The 22,268-nt window shown below is 34.1% G+C and overlaps 1 protein-coding gene across 5 annotated transcripts in view; it reads right to left on the reverse strand.

The window, feature by feature from the left end:
- Nucleotides 1-22,268, reverse strand: part of INTS2 (integrator complex subunit 2) — a 52,502-nt gene that overhangs the window by 9,886 nt on the left and 20,348 nt on the right. For all 5 annotated transcript variants that reach the window (XM_072779707.1, XM_072779711.1, XM_072779706.1 and 2 more), the window contains exons 10-19: nucleotides 21,105-21,176; nucleotides 20,913-21,027; nucleotides 18,228-18,296; nucleotides 16,646-16,780; nucleotides 14,993-15,169; nucleotides 13,882-13,990; nucleotides 9,813-9,917; nucleotides 7,408-7,572; nucleotides 5,570-5,771; nucleotides 2,217-2,342 (exon numbers count right to left, since the gene is read on the reverse strand). In XM_072779707.1, the coding sequence (XP_072635808.1) occupies nucleotides 2,217-2,342; nucleotides 5,570-5,771; nucleotides 7,408-7,572; nucleotides 9,813-9,917; nucleotides 13,882-13,990; nucleotides 14,993-15,169; nucleotides 16,646-16,780; nucleotides 18,228-18,296; nucleotides 20,913-21,027; nucleotides 21,105-21,176 (1,275 nt within the window). The remainder of the gene's footprint in view (nucleotides 1-2,216; nucleotides 2,343-5,569; nucleotides 5,772-7,407; nucleotides 7,573-9,812; nucleotides 9,918-13,881; nucleotides 13,991-14,992; nucleotides 15,170-16,645; nucleotides 16,781-18,227; nucleotides 18,297-20,912; nucleotides 21,028-21,104; nucleotides 21,177-22,268) is intronic.

Here is a 22,268-nt window from a genome sequence, read left to right on the forward strand (position 1 = left end):
ACTAGACTAAAATAGAAAGAAACGATATCAATAGCCAATAAGCATATTAAAATATTCAATCTAAAATACAAATTGACTAAGGGTGCCACCCTTAGTCACCCTCAGTCAGTTAAGCATCTACTTTCAGCTCAGGTCATAATCCCAGGGTCCTGGGATAGAGCCCCACGTCAGGCTCCCTGCTCAACGGGGAGCCTGCTTCTCCCTCTCCCTCTGCCTATCCCCCTGGCTTGTGCTCTCTCACTCACTCTCAAATAAATAAAATCTTTAGAAAAAATTAAAATAAAAATCAAGTTTTTACCTATATAAAGTAGTAAAGTATAATATCAAACACTGCTTTGGAAATGTAAACTGGTCCAGCCTTTCTAGGTGGCAGAATGAAAATATGAATATGAATCAAAATATGAATATAAAAAATACAAAAGTCTTGAAAATAAGAATGTTACTTTTCCCCTACAATTCCATTTTTAAGAATCTGTTCTGGGTTGGCTTGGCTGGCTCACTTGGAAGAGCATACAACTCTTGATCTCAGGGTTCTGAGTTTGAACCCCACATTGGACACAGAGATTATTTCAATATATATTAAAAAATAAAATATTTTTTAAAAAGAATCTGCTCTAAGGAAATAGTATATAGAATAGTCACCACAGTAATATTGATAATAACAAAAAATAGAAATAAACAAAATGTCCAACAATAGTGATTTGGTCAGGCAAAGCAAATCTATGTGGGATACTATGCAGCCAATTAATATCAGAATATCTATTAATGTGGGGTAAAGTTCACAAGTGGAAATCCAGGCTAAGAAAACATTATATACATTATGATAGCAAAATCTAACAACTTCCTGAATAACTGGAGGCAATTCAGATGAAACGTTACCTATTTAAATGGATTATTAAGACTGATAAATTGTTTTAGAAGTTACTCTTGTCTGGAAGTGTTATTTACTGCTATTTTTCTTTTATTAGATACTTAATGTCACTTACACTGTTCATTCGCCTGACTCGTATTTCCTATGAGACCCTGATCTCACCAAACCATATGTGGCTGATTTTGCAAATTTTGTCACTTCATAAATGTCATCCCTTAGGTTGAGGACTGATGAGTACATTCAGAGAGTGTATGTCTTACTTAAGTTTTAACTCCAATTTCTTTCCCCTCTAGGCCATCTAACACAAAGCTTCTCTTCTTAAGTTACCACCTAAATGACCTCTTTAGCCTAACATTCAAGGCCCTCCACAGTCTGACCCCTAAGTTGACATTCCTAAAGTATGTTCCTCTCAACAACTTACCCCTCCACCCCAAGGCTTTTTCATCTGTGCTTCTGTGCTTTTGCTCACATTGTTCCTTTTCCCCCATAATGCCTTCCTTAAGCCCTTACCCCCATCATTATAGTGTCTGTTCATCTAAACCCCATTTCTATCCTTTAAAATACTACTCAGCGGGCAGCCCCGGTGGCGCAGCAGTTTAGCGCCGCCTGCAGCCTGGGGTGTGATCCTGGAGACCCGGGATTGAGTCCCATGTCAGGCTTCCTGCATGGAGCCTGCTTCTCCCTCTGCCTGTGTCTCTACCTCTCTCTGTGTGTCTCTCATGAGTAAATAAATAAATCTTTAAAATACTACTCAGCTCCCACTTCTTTTGCATCTTTCCTGAACCTTTAACAGCATCCATTTACTGTACCATTCATCTGCATGCGACCGTATTATTTAACTTTACATGTATTTGTCTTATTTCTCCATATAGGTGATAATCACTTTAACCTATATATAACTGATATGACTTAGCACAACAATTGGAAATTCAAATATTATTGATGTGAATTAATTAAATTGGCCTGTTAAGGTGAAGCCACTTCAGAGCAACTGATTAAGTTCAGCAATTGGCAAGGAATTATGGACAAATGTGGAATCAATGAAACTAATCAATGAAACTTCTCACAACTGAGGATGCCAAAAAGATGATAGTTTATGTAATGGTTCATATTTAGTAAATTTTTAAAAGCCTTTTTCAAAAATGCTAACAAGGCTAGATTTTACTAATAAATATTAAACTGAATAGTTCTTAAATGTACACAAAACAAAAACAAAAAACCTCACAGCTCACACTGCCAATTACCTACAAGAACACTAAGACAGACGTAAACGGAATTTCTCCAATTTCTTTTGACTCTCCAAAGTATAACTCCAGAATAAAAATGAAACTCAAATGACACTTACCTGTGTACCCTCTGATCACATCTTAGGACAATGAGAGGATCTATCATCAGGTCATTCTGAGTATACTTTTGTTGTCGTACAAACTTTATTGAAGGCTGAAGTGCATTAACTGTCATTACCCACAGCCTGATGAAAAATAATCACATGTTCAAAAACAGCTATATTATAGATGAAACCTATAGCCATCCAGTCTTAACTTAGAAGGATAAAATCAGGAAAAAATTAATCAGGTGTGAATGAACTTGGAAAAATTAAGAACTATGGAAATCTAACTTATTATGATGTCTCTAAAACAAATGAAAATAAAACAGCAAATATAGTTTCAAAAAGCTTCCATGGTTATAATGGAATAATCATGGCATATAAGAATAAAAGTATGAATTAAAACCTTAGCACTATGAAACTGTATCTGGCCCCATAAATTAAGCCTTGGTTCCGTATCATCATAAAATCTCAATGTGAGATGCCACTTTGAGATTAGACATCAATAAACTATAAAAGTGATTACTAACCTGAAGTACACATCAGAATTACTAAGGGATATGCCAATAGGAAGGGTACCTAATTTCTCACAGTGAAGCCCAAGAGTCCATCAGCCCCATCTTGCACACAGAGCTTGTCCACTCTCAAATATGAGTGGATAGCTAAGAGTTACCAGACACTTAAGTAAAGCATCTAGTTTGAAAAAGATTAAAATATGCAAACAGAAGGAAACTTCAAAGAAACAATATAGGGATTGAGAAACTTTTAAAACTCTATAACATCCTTAAAGATAGAATATTGCATATATGAAACAAGAACAGGAGACATTTAAAGATCTTAAGGTAAAGGGCACTTGGGTAACTGAGTCAGGTAGGCATCCGACTCTCATTCTCAGGGTCATGAGTTCAAACCCCATGTTGGGCTCCATGCTGTGCACGGAGCCTACTTAAAAAAAAGAAAAAGAAAACTAAAAATACTTGGGTAAGAGCTCTTAAAAATTAAGAATATAACAACTTAGGGACGCCTGGGTGGCTCAGCGGTTGAACGTGTGCCTTTGGCCCAGGGCGTGATCCTGGAGTTCTGGAATCGAGTCCCACATCAGGCTCCCTGCGGGGAGCCTGCTTCTCCCTCTGCCTGCATCTCTGCCTCTTTCTCTCTCATGAATAAATAAATAAATAAATCTTTTAAAAAAAGAATATAACAAATTATTTAAATTCAAAAGAAAGATCAGAAGATAACATTGAGGAAATACTTGAAGTAAATTCAAAAGACAAATTTAAAGAGAAGAAAAAAATTAGATAATCAGGTTTTATGACAAGAGGCTTAAAAGCTAAATTATAAAAAATTACAGAAAACAGAGGGAAAGAAATCACTGAAAAAAAAACCAAGATTATATTCTTAGAAATGAAGGCATTAGTCCCCAGACTAAAAAAAAAAGGCCAAGCACCCAACACTATGAATAAAAAAAAAACACATACACAAAATATATCATGAAATTTCAGAAAACAGTGAAAGGAAAAAAAAAACCTACAATATAAGAGAAAAAAACAACAATCACATACAAAGGAGTGAGAACTGATATATCACTGGATTAATTAATAGCAATAAGGGAAGCTCAATTCATTCAGTAAAATTAAATCTTCAAATTTCTGAAAGGAAAATTGAGATAGAATTCTACACTTAGGCTAAAGAACAACCAATCACATGTGAGGGGAAGAATAAAACCCTTTTCACGCATGCAAGTCCAAAACAATAAATAAATTCCCTAAACACTCTTTCTCAGGAAGCAACTTGAATGTGAGTTACACTCACATTAAAAAAAGGAACTAAACCAAGACGGAGAAAAAAACATGGAATTCAACGAGGAGAGACAAAAGCAATTCCAGGATGGCTTCTGTGCATGTCCCAAACTAAAAAATGAAGATGGAAAGCTATAAAAGGAATGTTTCCAAGAATAAAGTGCTACTGATAAATTACCGGATGTGTTAGAACAATTTTAAAGTAAATGTCCCCTCAATAATGGAGTTTAGGGATGAATTAGTTATTAATACAAAATGAAAACAAAAAACCCAAGTAAAATGAAGAGGAAAGTTTTTTTTTTTTTTTTTTGAAGAGGGAAGTATTAACTCAGGGTATGTGTGTGAGGTATGAAGGAAGGCAGTTGTATAAGAGGTTGTAATCAAAGGATACTGCATATGTCAACTATAATAATAGCACTGATGTAGTCATAATGACAGACACACTGAATACTACTTTAACCAAAATTTTGGTATTACTCTGTTGGGAGAAGTGAAGGAAGGGAAAGTGTGTTGGGGGAAGAGGGACTCACAGGGGAGGAAACAGGTGAGAGGGTTAACTTTTCATCTTGCATAGTGGAAAGACAAAATTTCTCAATTGGAAAGTCAGGAAATCCTAGTAATTATGTTACTGAGATAGATGGGGGGATATAAATGCCAGAATAAAAAGGTTAAAGAGCTGGAAACAGCTGTCTCTGGGGAGCAACAGTCAAAATGGAAAGGAATATACTATTTAAGTTCTTAAGTTACGTGTATTTATTTGACATAAGTAAAAATTAAATTTAAAAAGCATAAATATTTCCAGACCAATTAAATCAAAATCAAAGTCTAGCCCAGTGTTTAGGTTCTTTTAGAGCAGACTAGGTGTTGTTTGTTTTCCTACTTAAAGGGGTTCTGATTTGCTTTTATTTAAATTCTAGCTAGTTAACATACAGTATAAGATTATTTTCAGGTGTACAATTTAGTGACTCAAAACTTACATACAACACCCAGTGCTCATCATCACAACAAGTACACTCCTTAATCCCCATCACCTATTTAGACCAGATGTTTCTGATGCCATATATGGAACAAGAGAGACTTATCTTCCTAAAGGCAAAATAATTAATCCAGTGTTCTCTAAACTTTATGGGTGCTAGAATCACTCAGGAAATTCTTTAAAAAAAAATTTAAAAAAAGTAATTGCTAACTCCCACCAACAGACACTCTGATTTAATTAGCATGCATTACAACTTGCTGATCAGGAGTTTTAAAAGATCTCCAGGTGATTTTAATGTGTAGCAAAATTTGAAGCCATGGCAAGGATTGCAAGACACATGGTGATCTAAATCACAACTAGCCACAAATGAGTATACGTGAGAATTCATTTTTAAAGGACTTTCTCAACTTGAAAATACTTTGTTTTCTGTTTCTTAAAGTTTATTCTTTTCCTTAAAGGTATAACTACTTTTTAATTAGTGGTCTTCAGAATGGATTTATATTGTCGGATAATCAACAATTTTTCAATATTTAAGTTATTGTATACAATCACTGCTATACGCTTATTTATTACATGAAACAATACACTGAAATTACCTTCTGGGCATCACAGTATTAAGAACCATCCATAGTTTATTGACCGTTTGAAGAATTCGCCGTGGAACCCCTGAATTCAACAGCTGGTTCATATTGGATGTTAATACTTCTGCATAAGGTATAAGTTCACTGGCAGAGAGTAGAGTCAAGTGTTCCAGAATCTGCATCACTTGTGTGTGACTTACTGGGACAGCTGAAAATGCTAAAAGGAAAACTTAGCAGTCATGATCTAAATTCTATACAGCTTACCAAAAATTATTTAATACTGTCCCATCAGACTACACACCACCCAAATGAAGGAAACACTGTTGCTGAAAAGAGTAAAACTTTCAATCCTGGCCACAAGTTTTGGCTATACTTAAAATAAGGGCCTAAGGTACTTTTCCCTCTGCCTATGTCTCTGCCTCTCTCTCTGTGTCTCTCATGAATAAAAAAATAAAATCTTTTAAAAAAAAGGAGGGGCCTAAGAAAAGTTAATGTTACGTATATTTATAAAAATAATCATAAAGATAAAAGTTATAAAAATCTCATTTTTTTAAAGACTTTATTTATTAAAGGAGCCCATGCAGGGAGTCCAATGTGGGACTCGATCCCAGGACTACAGGATCATACTCTGAGCTAAAGGCAGATGCTCAACTGCTGAGCCACCCAGGCATCCCTAAAAATCCCATTTTAAAAAACACATTAGTAACCCAAAGATAAATGCCATTTCCTTGGTGAATCAAATTAGTTTTAAAAGTTGACTGAAAAAAAGAAGAAAAAGAAAAAAGAAAATAAAATAAATAAAAGTTGACTGAAACATGAAAATATACCCAAGTATTGCTTTTGGTAGTAATATTCAGTAAGATCCAAACTTCTTAATATTTTCCATCTGGGGGGCCCCCTTTATAAGATGTAAGTATCCAGCAGACTGCTGTTAGTAAAAAATATCTATAACTGTGCTTTTCAACAGAATAGTCACCACATCTGGCTACTGAACATGTAAGAAATGTAGCTAGTGCAAACTGAGATGTGCTTTGAATATAAAATATATACCAGATGGCAAAGACTTTCTTTGGAAAAATAGTAAAATATCTCATTAATATTTTTATAATGATTACATGATGAAATGATAATATATTGAAATATTGGGTTAAATACAATTATTAGAATTACTTTTGCCTATTTTTTAATATGGCTATAGAAAGTTAAAAATTATATGTGTGACTCAAAAAAAATTATATGTGTGGCTCATATCACATTTCTAATTGACAATGCTTGAACATTTCCATTAATGGCAAGTACATTGCTCTATTCTATAGTAGTTATTTCTGACCAGTTTAGGACCTTCCTAAACCATAGTACTATTTAGTACTGTATTTTCTACAGTATAGTATTTTCTACATTACAGTACTATTTAGTACTGTAATGTAGAAACTATGAGTAAACAGATACAAGCATGTCAGAAAGAAAAGATTAAAACTCCTGGGGTGCCTGGGTGGCTCAGTCAGGTAAGAGTCCAACTCTTGATTTGGCTCAGGTCATGATGTCAAGGTTATGAGATCGAGCCCAGCACAGGGGATCCAGGCTCATGGCAGAGTTTGCTTGTCCCTCTCCCTCTGTTCCTCCCCCAACTTGGGGCACTCTCTTTTTCTCTCTCTCAAATAAATAAATAACATAATTTTAAAAATTAAAAAAAAAAAAAAAAGGTTAAAACTCCCTAAACTCAAAATTACTTAAACATATTGACGAAACATTGTTACATACCAAGGAAAATTCTGCATGACTTTAAGATTTCAATGAGCCTAACATCTCTTTGTACTACTAAAGGTAAAAAAGGAGTATCCAATTTACTCTACCTTCTTGGAGTTGTTTAGGAGAGTGGTTTTTGGCATTATTAGTCAGTAGCATTCGCCTTAACAGGGCATCAGTCCCTGTGATTTCTTCTTCACAGATCCAATCATCCACAATGCACAAATGTGGATAATTAGTTGCAAGGAGACGTAGTAAAGCAGAATGCAACCCTTGAAAATTTACAAGAAGACAACTGGATTCTTCATTCGCAAAACCAAAATCTTTTCTCCTCTCTCCCCTCTCCCTTGTCTCTTTCATTTTTGGCAAACCAAAGGAATGTGCACATCTTATGCATGCATACTATCATTTGAGAATTTGTTTGGTAATTCAGCCAGATAATCTGGTTAAATAAAGATTTGATATGCAAAAAGGTGGAAACTACTAGTTTTATCAAAAGTTCTCCAGCTTTCTTCCACCCTATCCCAACATAAAAGACTTCATGTTGACACAGCAGTAGTTCAAGTATGAGGGCAATGGGGAGAAAGACAAAAAGAGGAAAAGAATGTCCATCTGGGGGAGATCATATATGATTTGAGAAAGACCTTCCTCAGAAATTCTGATAGGTGTCTATAGAAGAACATGTGCTCTCTTCCAACCCAGTTAAGAATCACTGCTACAGATGGGTAAAATCAAGTTGCCCACTCTGAGTGCCTAAAAAAATATTAGGCACTCTATGTACATTTTTTCATTTCTCCGTAACATCCCTTCAAGGTAAACAATATTGTCTCCATTCTACTGTAAGAAAACAGACTGAAAGACATTTATTAAAGTTCCCAGAGTCACACAGCTAAATATGTCAGCCAACTGAAGCAGTACAGTTTGTACAAGGCAGTCTATTTGTCTTCCTTCAAGAAGAATTAATTAAGGAAAGGCAAAAGGAATGGGAAACTTTCTCATACTAAATCAAAGTCTTCTTTCTAAACCTTTTGTTTACAGCAGTTTGACTATTCATGACTTTTTTTAAATTTAAATTCAATTTGCCAATATATAACACCCAGTGCTCATCCCATCAAGTGCCCTCCTTAGTGCCTGTCACCCAGTTACCCCATCCCCCCATCCTCCTCCTCTTCTGCAACCCTTTGTTTCCCAGAGTTATTTGAGTCTCTCATGGTTTGTCTTCCCCTCTAATTTTTCCCCATTCAGTTTCCCTCCTTTCCCCTATAGTCCCTTTCACTATTTCTTATATTCTACATGAGTGAAATCGTATGATGATTGCATGACTGGTATTTTAAATGATAAAATAAATGATGATGATTCTGTAAAAATGTCTACTTATATATATGAAATACCACTACGCTAAAGATTTGGCACATAAATACCTAATAAATATTGTTGTTACTATATTATTATTATCATCCTCATCAGAGTTATAAGAATAGCAGCAACAGTACTAGTGGTAATAAAAGTACTTTTCATCCAATAATCTCCTTATTATGCAACTTAGATCAAATCATGCCACTTAGTCCCAGTAGGGAGAATACCTGCTTCCTTTGTCAAAGAAACTGCTTAAAATTAATATTTGTTTGAAAAAATGCTGCAACAATCAATAATATTATTTTAAAGTTTAAATATCCACATGCACAACTACATGTATAGTTAAGACTATCTCAAAACAGTCACAAAATGACTGCTTACCAGAGTGAAAATTAACCTACATTTCATAATCTCTCCAATAAAATGTTAGTTGCCAAATATAACATTATTTCCTTGGAAATAGTTTATGCAAAGATCTAAGTAAAAATAAATGCACGTATCTGGCTAAAGGGGACTAAAGAAGGTCCATCTTTGTTCCTGCTTGAAATCAACCATAACAAAGAAAGAAAAAGAAAACTCCCAACTTCAAAGAAACAAAAAACTCAAACACTATAAGAGGAGGTGTTAAGGAAAAAAATCGAATTTCAAAAAATATCATTATATATCTATTTGATAGCTTTACAGTAAAAACTATAGTAATTCGATGCTATGGAGTATTATGGAGGAATTAAAAGCAGTAAGGTAGATCTACATGTACTGGCATAAAAACATTTCTAAGTCTCCAAGAGAAAAAAACAAGTCTCAGAAGAGATAAGGTTTAATGCCATTCATAGTTAAAAAAAAATTTTTTACTCATGTATCTATTAACTTCAACCATATGAAACTGTATTTTTGTAGGTCAAAAAAAGTTGAATACCTGTAATTTCATATGGTTCAACTTACAGAAAAAATGTCTAAAATTACATACCAAAATAAAACTGGGTTTTGGGGAAGGAGGAATGCAAGGAATAAGATAGGGAGGTAAAGAGGAATTTCACTACTGAATTGTTTGATTTTTTTATTATTATTAAGCACCTATTACACTTTATAACACTATAAACAGGAAGGTATTTTTTAACAACAAATGTTAGCAGTAAAAAGCAAGCAAAACAAATACCTCCCAACTCCTGCTGCAACCCTTGAGCCTGTCGAATAAGGAATTTGATAGGAATCTGATCCATTAAAGATGATGAATATGATTTGGGCTTTCTTTGCATGGTGGCTGTCAGTGAAAGATACAAAGCAGAAGATAAAAACTGTAATTAACAACAGCGATCTTAACCATCAACCAAAATGGAACAAAAACAACATTAGATTGCTTTTAATTCACTGAATCTATAAATTTTTGTCACAAAAAATGAAGAAATAGTGGACATAAAGGAAGAGCAAGAACATATCTAAGGGCAAGATCTGGAAAATGCCCCAAAATGAAACTAGTGAGGAGAAAAATCCTAAGAGAGAAGCCATCTGCAGAAGTGCCCTACCTGAAAAAACAAAAACAAATGAAACAAAATGAAACAAAACCCTTGATAAGTAAGTCAACCCTCTCCCAAATCTAATCAAATTAGGAAGACTAAAATTCAGTCATGACCATATGGCTTTAAAGCTTCATGATTTCAATAGTTTTAATTTAATTATGTATTATAGTGACTCTTTTTAAAGGAAGTTAGGCAGTATGAATTTGACTCCCTTTTCTCACAACTTCTATCTTCAGTCAGCAAATAATTCCTTTTTTAAAAAAACAAGTCCTGGGGCACTTGGGTGGCTCAGCGGTTGAGCATCTCCCCTCAGCTCAGATCATGATCCTGGAGTCCTGGGATCGAGTCCCACATCAAGCTCCTATTGAGGAGCCTGCTTCTCTCTCTGTGTCTCTGCCTCTTTGCCTCTCTCTCTCTGTGTGTCTCTCATTAATAAATAAATAAAATCTTTAAAAAAATAAAATAAATAAAAACTGGAAATATAATGATAATGCTCATATTCTAATTGGGTATTATTAGTACATTGGGATTTATTATAGTACTCTATTTCTTATACACATTCTTTTGTATCAATACAATATTTAACTAAAATTAACATATACAATATAAAGACTTTTTAAACAAACCAAAAATATATGTGCATATGAAAATACACAGACATACACACACACTTTTTTGAAACTGCTATGACATTCTATAACTTTGCTCCAACTCATATTCCCGAATTCCATATGTGAGCATCTGCAGCTACCTGGTAGCTGCTAATAATTTTTATTATACGGCTAAAACCACAGAACAGTTAATATACTGAAACTACGATACAACTTCACATGTAGGAATAAATATGAGGCAGAAAAATTACCTTTTTGACTATGAAAGAGCAAAGTTCTCCCATGTTGTGACATATTCTACAGTCATTTATTTTTCTTAGAGATGAAAAACTAGACTAGGAAAAAGTCTCCTCATCTAGGGAAGAAAAATTTTCCAAGGAACAGCCAATCTCTTCATTTGTCTTCTACATCCCACTGCCTTTCAAGGACATCAGTCCAGGAATTCTCTTCTCAGCATTATCAATCTTACATTACTCCCAACAACATACATTCTCTCAACTACTTCACCTTAAAAAAAAAAAGAAAGAAAGAAAGCCCTCTCCTGACCTTATTTTCCTCTCCAATTACATTGTTTTCCTTTCTTTAAAACTCCTCCAAAGAGCTGTCTCTACTCATTGTTTTCATTATTATCACCTCTAATTTTCTTTTCAATCCACTGCAATCCAGCTTTCTACCACTTTACTAGTAAAACTGGCCTCCAGCAAGCAATACGCTATAATCAGCTAAGCCTCAGTCCTAACCTTAACTGATCTAGCAACATCATTTGACATAGGTGATCCCTGTATCCTCTGAAACATTCTTCCCTTGGCATCCAAACATCATATTCTCCTAATCTCCCACATTCCCATCCATGGGTGATCTTATTTAATGTCATGATTTTAAATATCAAATATTATGTATAAATTCTCAAAGCTTCAGTCCAGGTACCTCCCCTGAATTCCAGGCAAGTGTGTGTGTGTGTGTGTGTGTGTGTGTGTATAGACTGTCTCCTTAACATCCCCACTTAGAAATCTATCAGACATTTCAAACTTAACATACCCATTACTGAGTTCCTGGTCGCTCACAAATCTGCTCCTTCCCCAGGCTCTTATATTTTAGTTGATAGCCATTCTGTTCTTTAAGCTAAGGCCAAAAGCCTCCACATCCACCTTGGCTCATGTCTCTCAAATCTCATGAATCCATTAGCAAAACCTCTCAATTCTACCTTCAAAATGCATATATCCTTCTACCAGTCCAAACCACCACTACCTTTCACCTAGAATCTTATAAAAACCCACTAACATTCCTTTAATACTTTAGTTCCTTTCCCAAGATGCATTCTAGGCTGAGTTGTACTCCTAACCTAAAACCTTTAACTTTCTAACTGAGATCCATCAGACTGTTATATAAAGACTAGCAGCTTCACAGGAAGGGCACCTGGGTGGCTCAGTCAGTTAAGCATCTGACTTTGGCTCAGGTCATGACCTCAGGGTCCTGAGATTAAGCCCCACATCAGGGTCCCTGCTCAGCAGGGAATCAGCTTCTCCCTCTTCCTCTGTCCCTCCACCTGTTCACGTTCTCTCTATTGCTTTCTCAAATAAAATCTTTAAAAAATAAAATAACAAGTTAAAAAGAAGAGTAGTTTCATAGGAACACTGGGTTCAACTAAGCACGTCACTAGGGACTGGAAAACATAATCTTTAAAGATTCTTCCAGTCCTAAAAAATTTTGAGTACTTATTAATTCCTCATGGTATATACACAGGCATTGGCTATACTATTCTCTGTACTTTCTTGTATAAAAAAAAAAATTTTTTTTTGCTAGACATTCATTTATGTAAAAAATAAGGGTGTATCCAGGTCCCTGCTACAATATTAATGGTTTGAATTCTTCACAAGAACACCTCCTTATAATTTATTCTTCTATTATTAAATTACAAGTGTCATATTCTTTTTTTATTTTTATTTTTTTTTTTTTTAATTTTTATTTATTTATGATAGTCACACAGGGAGAGAGAGAGAGAGGCAGAGACATAGGCAGAGGGAGAAGCAGGCTCCATGCACCGGGAGCCTGACATGGGATTCGATCCTGGGTCTCCAGGATCACGCCCTGGGCCAAAGGCAGGCACCAAACCGCTGCGCCACCCAGGGATCCCACAAGTGTCATATTCTTTAACAGAATTCATTACATGTGAATAAGAGTAGCAGACTATTACTAATGCTTATTATTAGCCCATCTTTTGGTTAATATGACAAAGATTATAATCACAGTTATGAGATATCATCTGTATAACCTTAACAATTATACTCAGGAAAAAGAAAAGCAGTTAAGAAGTTCACAGTATATTTAAAACACAATACTTCAGATAAATAAAGGATCTGCCAAACACTGAAAAGTAACTTTGATTTATAGCTTTCAAAAAGTATAATCACTCAGCTGTGGCAAAATAACAACCCTTATAAGAATTTTCCCTGCATTATATTTAATGCCTACAATTTTCTAATGAAATTTTTTGTTCAAATATGGAACTACATACATTTAGCAAGCCTAAAATACAAGTGAATTTTCTTTTTCACATACAAAAGAAAACATACTGCTTTATATGCTATCTTCTATGTTAAATCTAACTTTTGTTATTATATACGGTAGCTATGTTTGAAAGCCCAGTTCAATGATAATTTTATAGCAAAATGAAACTCCTCTGTTATTTTTTTCAACTGTTTTTCATTAGATTGTTATTCTTCACCTAGTGGAAGGAAGGTAGGGCAAAGACTCAAATCTAGCAAAAAATTTTCAGTTATACTTCCTTCAGGTTTATCTCTTAATTTGTAGGCACTTAATAGTGTCCCTAAAATTACTAAACTACAGACAATTCAGTTATTAATTTAGCCTGCTAAAAAGAAGGCTGAGCCTCAAGAGGTGGTTATGTGCCCACACATACATATATTCACACATCAGAGTATATAATGCCTTCATTGCAAAGATTATAAAATGATAATGGAGCCTGTTAGAATATTTGACCTTATTTTCTCATATGACAGCTTGGAAAGTAACAAAATGTAAGCAAATAAAATGAATTATCACTAGAAACACTTCCCTATGTATATGTATAACTTACCTAAAGTCTTTGTGTTTGCTAGGAGAGCTTCCTCATAAGACAGTATATAATAAAGCACCAAAAGCTGTGCTGTGATACTGAAACGTTGATTAAGGCGGATGTTGTCACCCTAGAGGTAATATTATAAATAATTTTAAATATTGTTAAATTTCATGTGTACTTTTTTGATGGTAAAAGCTTTTAAAATAGGCTATTCAGTGTTACTGTTCCCAAGTTCAATAAAATGAGAGCAACATTGCACTAAACTCAAAGACACAACTCAAAATTTAAATTTGAGATGGCACAGGCGATGAAAGACAACATGCTTAATCATCTTTAAGATTAAAAAAAAAATAAAAAGACTTCAGCTGTTCCTCAACAGCAAATCCATCAGGCTGCTTCTGAAAAAGGTTTACAGGAGTCTCAAGTATTACCTGGAATTACCATGAAGAAAATAACTCCTGGGCAGCCCGGGTGGCTCAGTGGTTCAGTGCTGCCTTCAGCCCAGGGTGTGATCCTAGATCAAGACTTGATCCAGGATCAAGTCCCGCATCAGGCTTCTTGCATGGAGCCTGCTTCTCCCTCTGCCTATCTGTCTGCCTCTCTCCCTCTCTGTCTCTCTCATGAATGAATGAATGAATGAATGAATAAATAAATAATCTTTAAATAAATTAATTAATTTAAAAAAAGAAAATAACTCCTAAAAAACATATTGTACATTGGAATACATTTGTGAAAAATACAACCATATTTTCCTTCTAAAAAATGGAGAAAAAAAATTTTTTTTCAAATTTCCCATTTGAATCTAAGTGTATCTTAGATTCCCAAGAAGCTAAACAAATCTCTGTTGATCGTGTTGAAATGCCAAATAGTCCTTAGTTAAGCACACTTTCTCGGGCATTCTTTAGACTTTAAAAGGTAGCTCTTTTAAAGAATTCCTCAGAAAGTGCCTCTTCAACAAACTACTTGAAACTAATGCCATACTTGTAAATTTCATAAGTGATCTGAAGAAATGTAATCCCATTTCAAATTCAGAACCACCTAGAAGTCCTCTAATAATCAAAGAAAAAATATGGAACAAGTCAGAAGAAGAAAAGAAAAATCAACTAATAAACGTAAAGAACTATTTTACCCCAATGACTCCTTGGAAAATACTGAGGATCTCCTGTTCTGTGACTGGCTGATTTGTGGCTTCTGGATTAGATTTCGATGCAGGAGTAAGAATGGAATTTATATACACGTCAATCAGAGGAAGTAATTGAGGATGAAGTGGAGTAGAGGTCTCACACAGCTGTCTATAAATCCAGTCCTAAAAAAGGTTATAAGCACTCAATCAATTATGGCAATAAGAAAAAGTGAAATCTAGTAAACACATACAACTTGACATGATTTATGAATCAGTAAAACTATAAGCTTTTAGCAGTTACAAATAGATTACCCAGTTTCACAATTGTCTTTGATCTAAAAATATGAATTACTTTTACATCCTAATCAAGACTATTATTGTCTAGTGGAAGATAAATATAATTGATGATTGGATTTTGGGTTTTTAATCTATAATTTTTTAAGTAGTAGGAAAAATATTTTAAGTCCCTACTATATCTGTATATAGAGCACCATCTGTGTTGTAAAAGACCCCACAGCACAGAGGAATTTAGGGAGAGGAATAGTTCTTCATAACAAATCCTCAGATAGATTTAAAAAAATGGCTTTGGCAACCACTTATGGGAGACTATCATTAACTACACATGGATAGAGAACATGTGGATACATTGAGTATGCATTCAGACTCTTAATTCTTATCTGTTTCACGTGCTAAAAATATAAAGAAGAGGATACAACCTACCTGAAAAATAACTTTACTAAATCATGAAAACAATGATAAAGGTAATATATCAATGCATATATCGTTCATTGTTCTTTATAAATAAAAGAGTCTCTAGAAAACACTCAGACGTCTTTACCTTCTGGGATTTATCTTTTTCTTTAAAAGGTCTTTTAACTGTTTGGTATAGCCAACTATAACTGATTGAAAATATATCAAAATACGTATATTAGATGATAGTTATCCTTGGGACAAAAGTACAAATGCTGGTCATGGCTGATAAGCAACTTTGTCAGTTTGGTGAACAAAACCAAAGTATAGAAAATGGCAATTTCAGGATCCCTGGGTGGCTCAGCAGTTTAGCACCTGCCTTCGGCCCAGGGCAGGATCCTGGAGTCCCGGGATCGAGTCCCGCATCGGGCTCCCTGCATGGAGCCTGATTCTCCCTCTGCCTGTGTCTCTGCCTCTCTCTCTCTCTGTCTCTCATGAATAAATAAAATCTTTAAAAAAAGAAAATGGCAATTTCGCACCAAGTTTTAATGAAATGGCCAAAAGGTATCATTAAAATTTTAACTGGATTAGTAATACTCTTACATTTTGTCAATAAATTAAGAGTTACATTGTTTAAAAAAACTGAAATTAATGTCCTACTTACTATGTATAAATGATTAGTAACTGTATTTCATACATAAAACCCGCAGCAGAAGCCTATAAAACTAACAGAACTAGAAAAAAAGGAATGCCTGGTTGGCTCAGTAGGGTAGGCATCTGTCTTTGGGTAAGGTCATGATCTCAGGGTCCTGGGATCGAGCCCCAAGTCAGGCTCTCTGCTCAGCAGAAAGTGCTTATGCTTTCTCTGTCTCTGACAAATAAATTTTTAAAATCTTAAAAAAAAAATAAAGAATTAGGGGAAAAAAATTAACTTGAGTTGTAGCTTCAAATATAAATGTAAGGTCATACTTTTATTGACACTTTGTGCTTGGTAAAGGAACGACTCCTTAGCAGCTGGTAAATACAATGAATAGGTAAAAATCCCGTAATGTTGGCACTCAGGTTGCTGGTGACAGGAACCCGAACAGCATGAGCTGTGACAACCTAAAAGGGAAAAATAGTATTAATACATATGATAAAACCAAATATAAAATTATTCTGAAAAAGGGAGGATTAGCAGGTAGTGTCAATTCTAACACAAATGTGATCCTTAAGAATGAGTGAGAAAAACTAATTATTACATGATTCAATTATTTCTGGATGATAAAGCTGCATACATTTAGGGATTTGTAAAGCACTCTAATTTTTTTAAAAAATTTTAAACATAAATATGTTAACAGTAATATCAAGTTAAAAAATGTAAAATCAAAATCTGGGCTCAGTGACTTTAGATAGGTCACTTTATCTTCTAGGCCTATTTTCACATCTATAAAATGGGACAATACAGTCTTACCTGCCTCAAAAGGTTTTTGTGAGAGGGAAAAATTGCTTTGAAAAACATATGTGAATTATAAATTATCAATTCTTTATATGTGACATATATTCTCTATATGTGATAAATATATAGGGATATAAATATATACATAAATAAAAATGGATTTTTATTATTCTTCTCATTGTGTCATGCATAGACCTCTAATGGTTTTCAAAGACCCTCCAACATTGTCTTCCAGTGAGTTCAAATAAATACATAAAAAATAACTTATGAATTTCCTATGTATTATTTGTGTCTGTTATGTGGGAGTGTATATATACTGAGAGAAAAAGGAAAATTGGTATAGGGATGAGAATATTATTGTAAAAGAAGCAAAAATTATGCATTCATGAGCATTTTCAAATATCTCATTTTTTCAGACATATGTTTTTTGTAATCTGAAGTTTAAATTGACAAATTAAACTGGGAATTAATTTTAAATTTCAGAGTTGTATCTTTTGCTGAAAAAATAAAATATCCATAGGCTTAACCCATGGACAAAAGTACTGCGGCCAAATAAGAACACATAAATACAAGAATAAAGAATTAAGGGGCGCCTGGGTGGCTCAGTCGGTTAAGCATCCGACTCTTCAATCTCAGCTCAGGGTCATGAGTTCAAGCCCCAGTTTAGGCTCCACACCCAGCCTAATTAAAAAAAAAAAATTTAAAAAGGATAAAGAATTTAGATTCTAGTTTATAATTTAGTTAGAAATGAACATTACAGCCTAAAAGTTTAAACAGGTCTCTTTTTATTTTTCTCTGACAAACCCAAATGATTACCCCATGTGAGATCCCTACCATTAATACTGAAGACCATATTCTTCAGCATTTACTCAACATCTCCAAAATATATAAATCTAAAACATGCTTTTGTATGTAGTAAGTAGCTTTAAAAGCAAACTTTAAAAGGGATTGTTCTTTACAGAGTTTTAAAGATTAAATAAACCATCACTAAAAACTACAAAGGAACAGAAAAAGACCATAGTATCCTTTTAAACTGAGATATACAAGTTTTCCCCAAAAAAAGTTATAAAAGAAAGTTACAGAAGTACCTAAAAATAAAGTTAAAAGAAGTACCTGCTCAGTAAAAATTTCCTGTGTGAAGATAGTCTTCATCCTGCTCAAGGAACTTGGCTTAATTACAATCTAAAACAACCAAAAAAATTCTAATAGCATGTAAAAATATATGAAGTGCTTTTCTCTGATAAATGTATTATCTAAAATGACTATGATATGTAAAATTAATGTTCAAATACTCTATTTTAAAAATGGCTTCAGGCACCAGGATGTCTCAGTTGGTTAAGTGTCCTAGGACGGAGTCCAACATTGGGCTCCCTGCTCAGGGAGGAGTCTGCTTCTCCCTCCTCCTCTACGCTTCCCCCCTCTCATGCTCTCTCTTATGCTCTCTAATAAATAAATAAAATCTTTAAAAAAAAATAGCTCCTCAAACCCTACATTAAAGTGTGTTTTTCTTTAAAAAAAATAAAAATAAAAAATAAATAAATAAAGTGTGTTTTTGCTCAGACATACAAAACTACTTAGTAAATATTACTATCAACTTTTCAAGTCAGTGGGAAGAAGTGGATTATTCATCAATGAAGGTAAAACAGCTATCTTCCAGGGGAATAAATAAATATATATATATACATATATGCACACATGATACCATACCCAAAATGAACTCTAAGTGTACTAAAAATTTAAATATGAAACACGAAGCCACAACGACACTGTAAGAAAACATAGGTAACTGTTTCTTTAAATCTGAGAAAAGAGAAATTTTTTTTCATTTAAAACATTTTTTTTTTACATTTTTTTCTTTTTTTAACTAATCTCTATGTCCAGCATGGGGCTCAAACTCAACCCTGAAACCAAGAGTCACATGTTCTACCAACTAAGCCAGCCAGGTGCCCTCCCTGCCTTTTTTTTTAAGATAGTATTTCTAAGAGTAACATCAAAGTAGGAACCATAAAATAAATACTAAATATAGTACACACACCAAAAAAAATAAGTTTCACATGGCCAAAAAGGACTGAGAAGAATCAATTGCAACATATTGTACTTCTCCACTGTTAAAGACACTAAGGAAAATAAGATATGCTGATTTAATAGTAACTTTTCAAGAAAACAAGTGGGGAGAGGGATTACTACCATATTACACTACAAATCACCTAACTATAAAATAAAGCCCCATTTCAATATTAGATAAAATATGTGTCTTGAAATCAATGAAATATGATACATAAGGCATAATGGCATATCATTTATATATGAATTCTGAATCAGTGAAAGGATAAATAAATAAAAATCCCTATAGGAAAATCAGGACATTGATAAACCTCTTCACAAAAGAAATGAACCAGCCAAAACACACAGATTTTTAAACTACAAAGAAAAAAAAAACAAAACCCTATGAATTAAAAAAAATAATTAAAACTACAGTTTCGGGATCCCTGGGTGGCGCAGCGGTTTGGCGCCTGCCTTTGGCCCAGGGCGCGATCCTGGAGACCCGGGATCGAATCCCACGTCGGGCTCCCGGTGCATGGAGCCTGCTTCTCCCTCTGCCTGTGTCTCTGCCTCTCTCTCTCTCTCTGTGACTATCATGAATAAATAAATAAAATCTTTAAAAAAAAATAAATAAATAAAATAAAACTACAGTTTCACTAGTAAACGATGAAATGAAAATTAAGTGAGACTATCTTTCATCAATCAAAGTTATAAAGATTAAAAAGAATGGTATGCCCACTGATGGTGAGAGTCCAGTTAATTGGTACTCTCATTCACTGATAAGAACAGTTAAACTGGTATAATCTTTCTTAAAGGTAATCTGGCAGTACTCATTAAACATCTTAACATCATCATATTCTTTTGCTTAGTGATTGCCTTCTAGTACTTTTTCCTAAGGAGATAATCCAAATACTTTTTTTTTAAAAGACTTTATTTATTCACGGGAGACACAGAGAGAGCAGAGACATAGGCAGAAGGAGAAGCAGGCTCCCTGTGAGGAGCCTGATGCAGGACTCGATCCCAGGACCCTGGGATCATGCCCTCAGCCAAAGGCAGATTCAACCACTAGCCACCCAGGCATCCCAAAAAAGGGGGCACCTGGCTGGCTCAGTTGGTAAAGCATGCAACGCTTCATCTCAGGATCCTGAGTTCAAGGCCCATGTTGGGTGTAGAGATTACTTAAAAAAAAAAAAAAAGCTGTTTAAAGATAAACATATTTGAGCGTCTATGTGGTATTTACATAAATAAGGATAACCATCTAAGCCCCATCCAGAAATTAGCAAATCTACATGGCAAATAAGAAAGGATCCATTAGAAAGTCATGATTGGTACATAAGATGTACTATGTTACAGTCAATGAAAATGATATTGTATTAAAACATTTACTGATGTGAGGAAATATCACACAGAAGTTCTTTAAATCACAAAATACATATATCAATATAAAGAAAGAACAGACACAAGAGTGTTAACAGTAGTATACTTGATATCTTGAACAATGAAATTATATTCTTCCTTTCTTTTGTGTTTTTTAAGTTTTCTATATTTTGAGTTTTCCCAACTTTCCATCTTGAACATCTTTTATTCTGGCAAATAAATGTTTTCATTAATATGTATTTTTTTCTAAGAGCTCCTGATTAATTTCAAACTATTAAACTGAAATTACTTCAAAATGGAAACAAAATATACTATATACTACAAAAAACCACCCAGCTTAGAAATACTTTCCTTAGAGAAAAGATAAAAGAAAATTACCTTCATCCCCAAAGTGGAACAGACCAAGTCAATAATAGCACTAAGTTGATTGCTGTGAAAGTACATAGCAACCAATAACAACATCTCCCCAAAAGAAGCAGAAACGCCAGAAGTACTGTTGAAACAAAAAAGAAAATGTAAATTTCCAAAGACAATAAGAAACACTAACTGCAACAAATGAAGTCATCTTACCTTTCAAAATAAGCTTCTTCTTTTATCATCCAACTTAGCCACACTACCATTAGCTGCTCCTGTTCAGGTGTACTATAGAAAATATGAAAAAGTCACTGGTTTGAATCAGATATACAGGCATAGAATGAGAAAATATTCTGGAATAATTTTTAGCAGAAATTATTTTTTCCTTCTCTATTCTGAAGTATCAATTCAAATTAATTGCTTGTTGAAATGGCCATTAACTGTCATTGAAATATGAAGTAGTTCCAAAGATGAAGAATAAGGACCTTTGCTTTTTTTTATGAATGTGAATAGTCAAACCCTCTCAAAGGCTTAATTACTGCATTTCCAAGTTGGAGAGAGTGAACTTCTCCTTTTTTTAGAAAAGTCAAGACTTTTTGGGATTAAAATAGTAGAAGAACTATATGAATGGTTAATATTTCTTTAAAAAAATATTTTATTTATTTATTCATGAGAGACACAGAGAGAGAGGCAAAGACATGGGCAGAGGGAGAAGCAGACTTTATGCAGGCAGGGAGCCCGATGTGGGACTCGATCCCGGAACTCCAGGATCTCGCCCTGAGCTGAAGGCAGGCGCGCTCAACCACTGAGCCACCCAGGCATCCTTGAATGGCTAATATTTCATTCAGAAAAAAATCCAGTGTTTAAAATGGTCATCAAAAAGTCACAAACTGAGTACTAGGGCTGTAACAAGGAAAATAAAATTTAATTTACAGAAACACTTTGAGTAGAATTCAAAATTATAGAGAAATAAGTGATCACTAGTCAAAGAAAAAGAAAAATGAGCCATGGGCTCATCAGACATAAAAAATTATTATAAAAACATACCAAAACATTTTTAAAGGGAATGCCTATTCCATTGAAAGGTACAAGTCAACTTTGACTTATGAAAATAATTTTGATTTTCTATTTCATTGCAAAGTAAATGGATAAAAAAAGCAACTGAAAAGCCTGCTATCCCAAGCTAAGAGAATTTGAAAGGTCATTCTGAACTATACTTAAACCATTTCACTAATAAAAGCATTAAATGGTAGAAAGATAACAGCCTTTAGAGCATGGCAGAGCTCAGTAGGAATCCTATCTCTATTAATTACTGGTAATGTGATCTCAAACAAGAAATTTAAATGATCCTTCTAAACTTTAGCTCTCTTGCGGCCCTGG

The sequence above is a fragment of the Canis lupus genome, chromosome 16 (assembly GCF_048164855.1).
Source record: "Canis lupus baileyi chromosome 16, mCanLup2.hap1, whole genome shotgun sequence".
NCBI classification, from domain to species: Eukaryota; Metazoa; Chordata; class Mammalia; order Carnivora; family Canidae; genus Canis; species Canis lupus.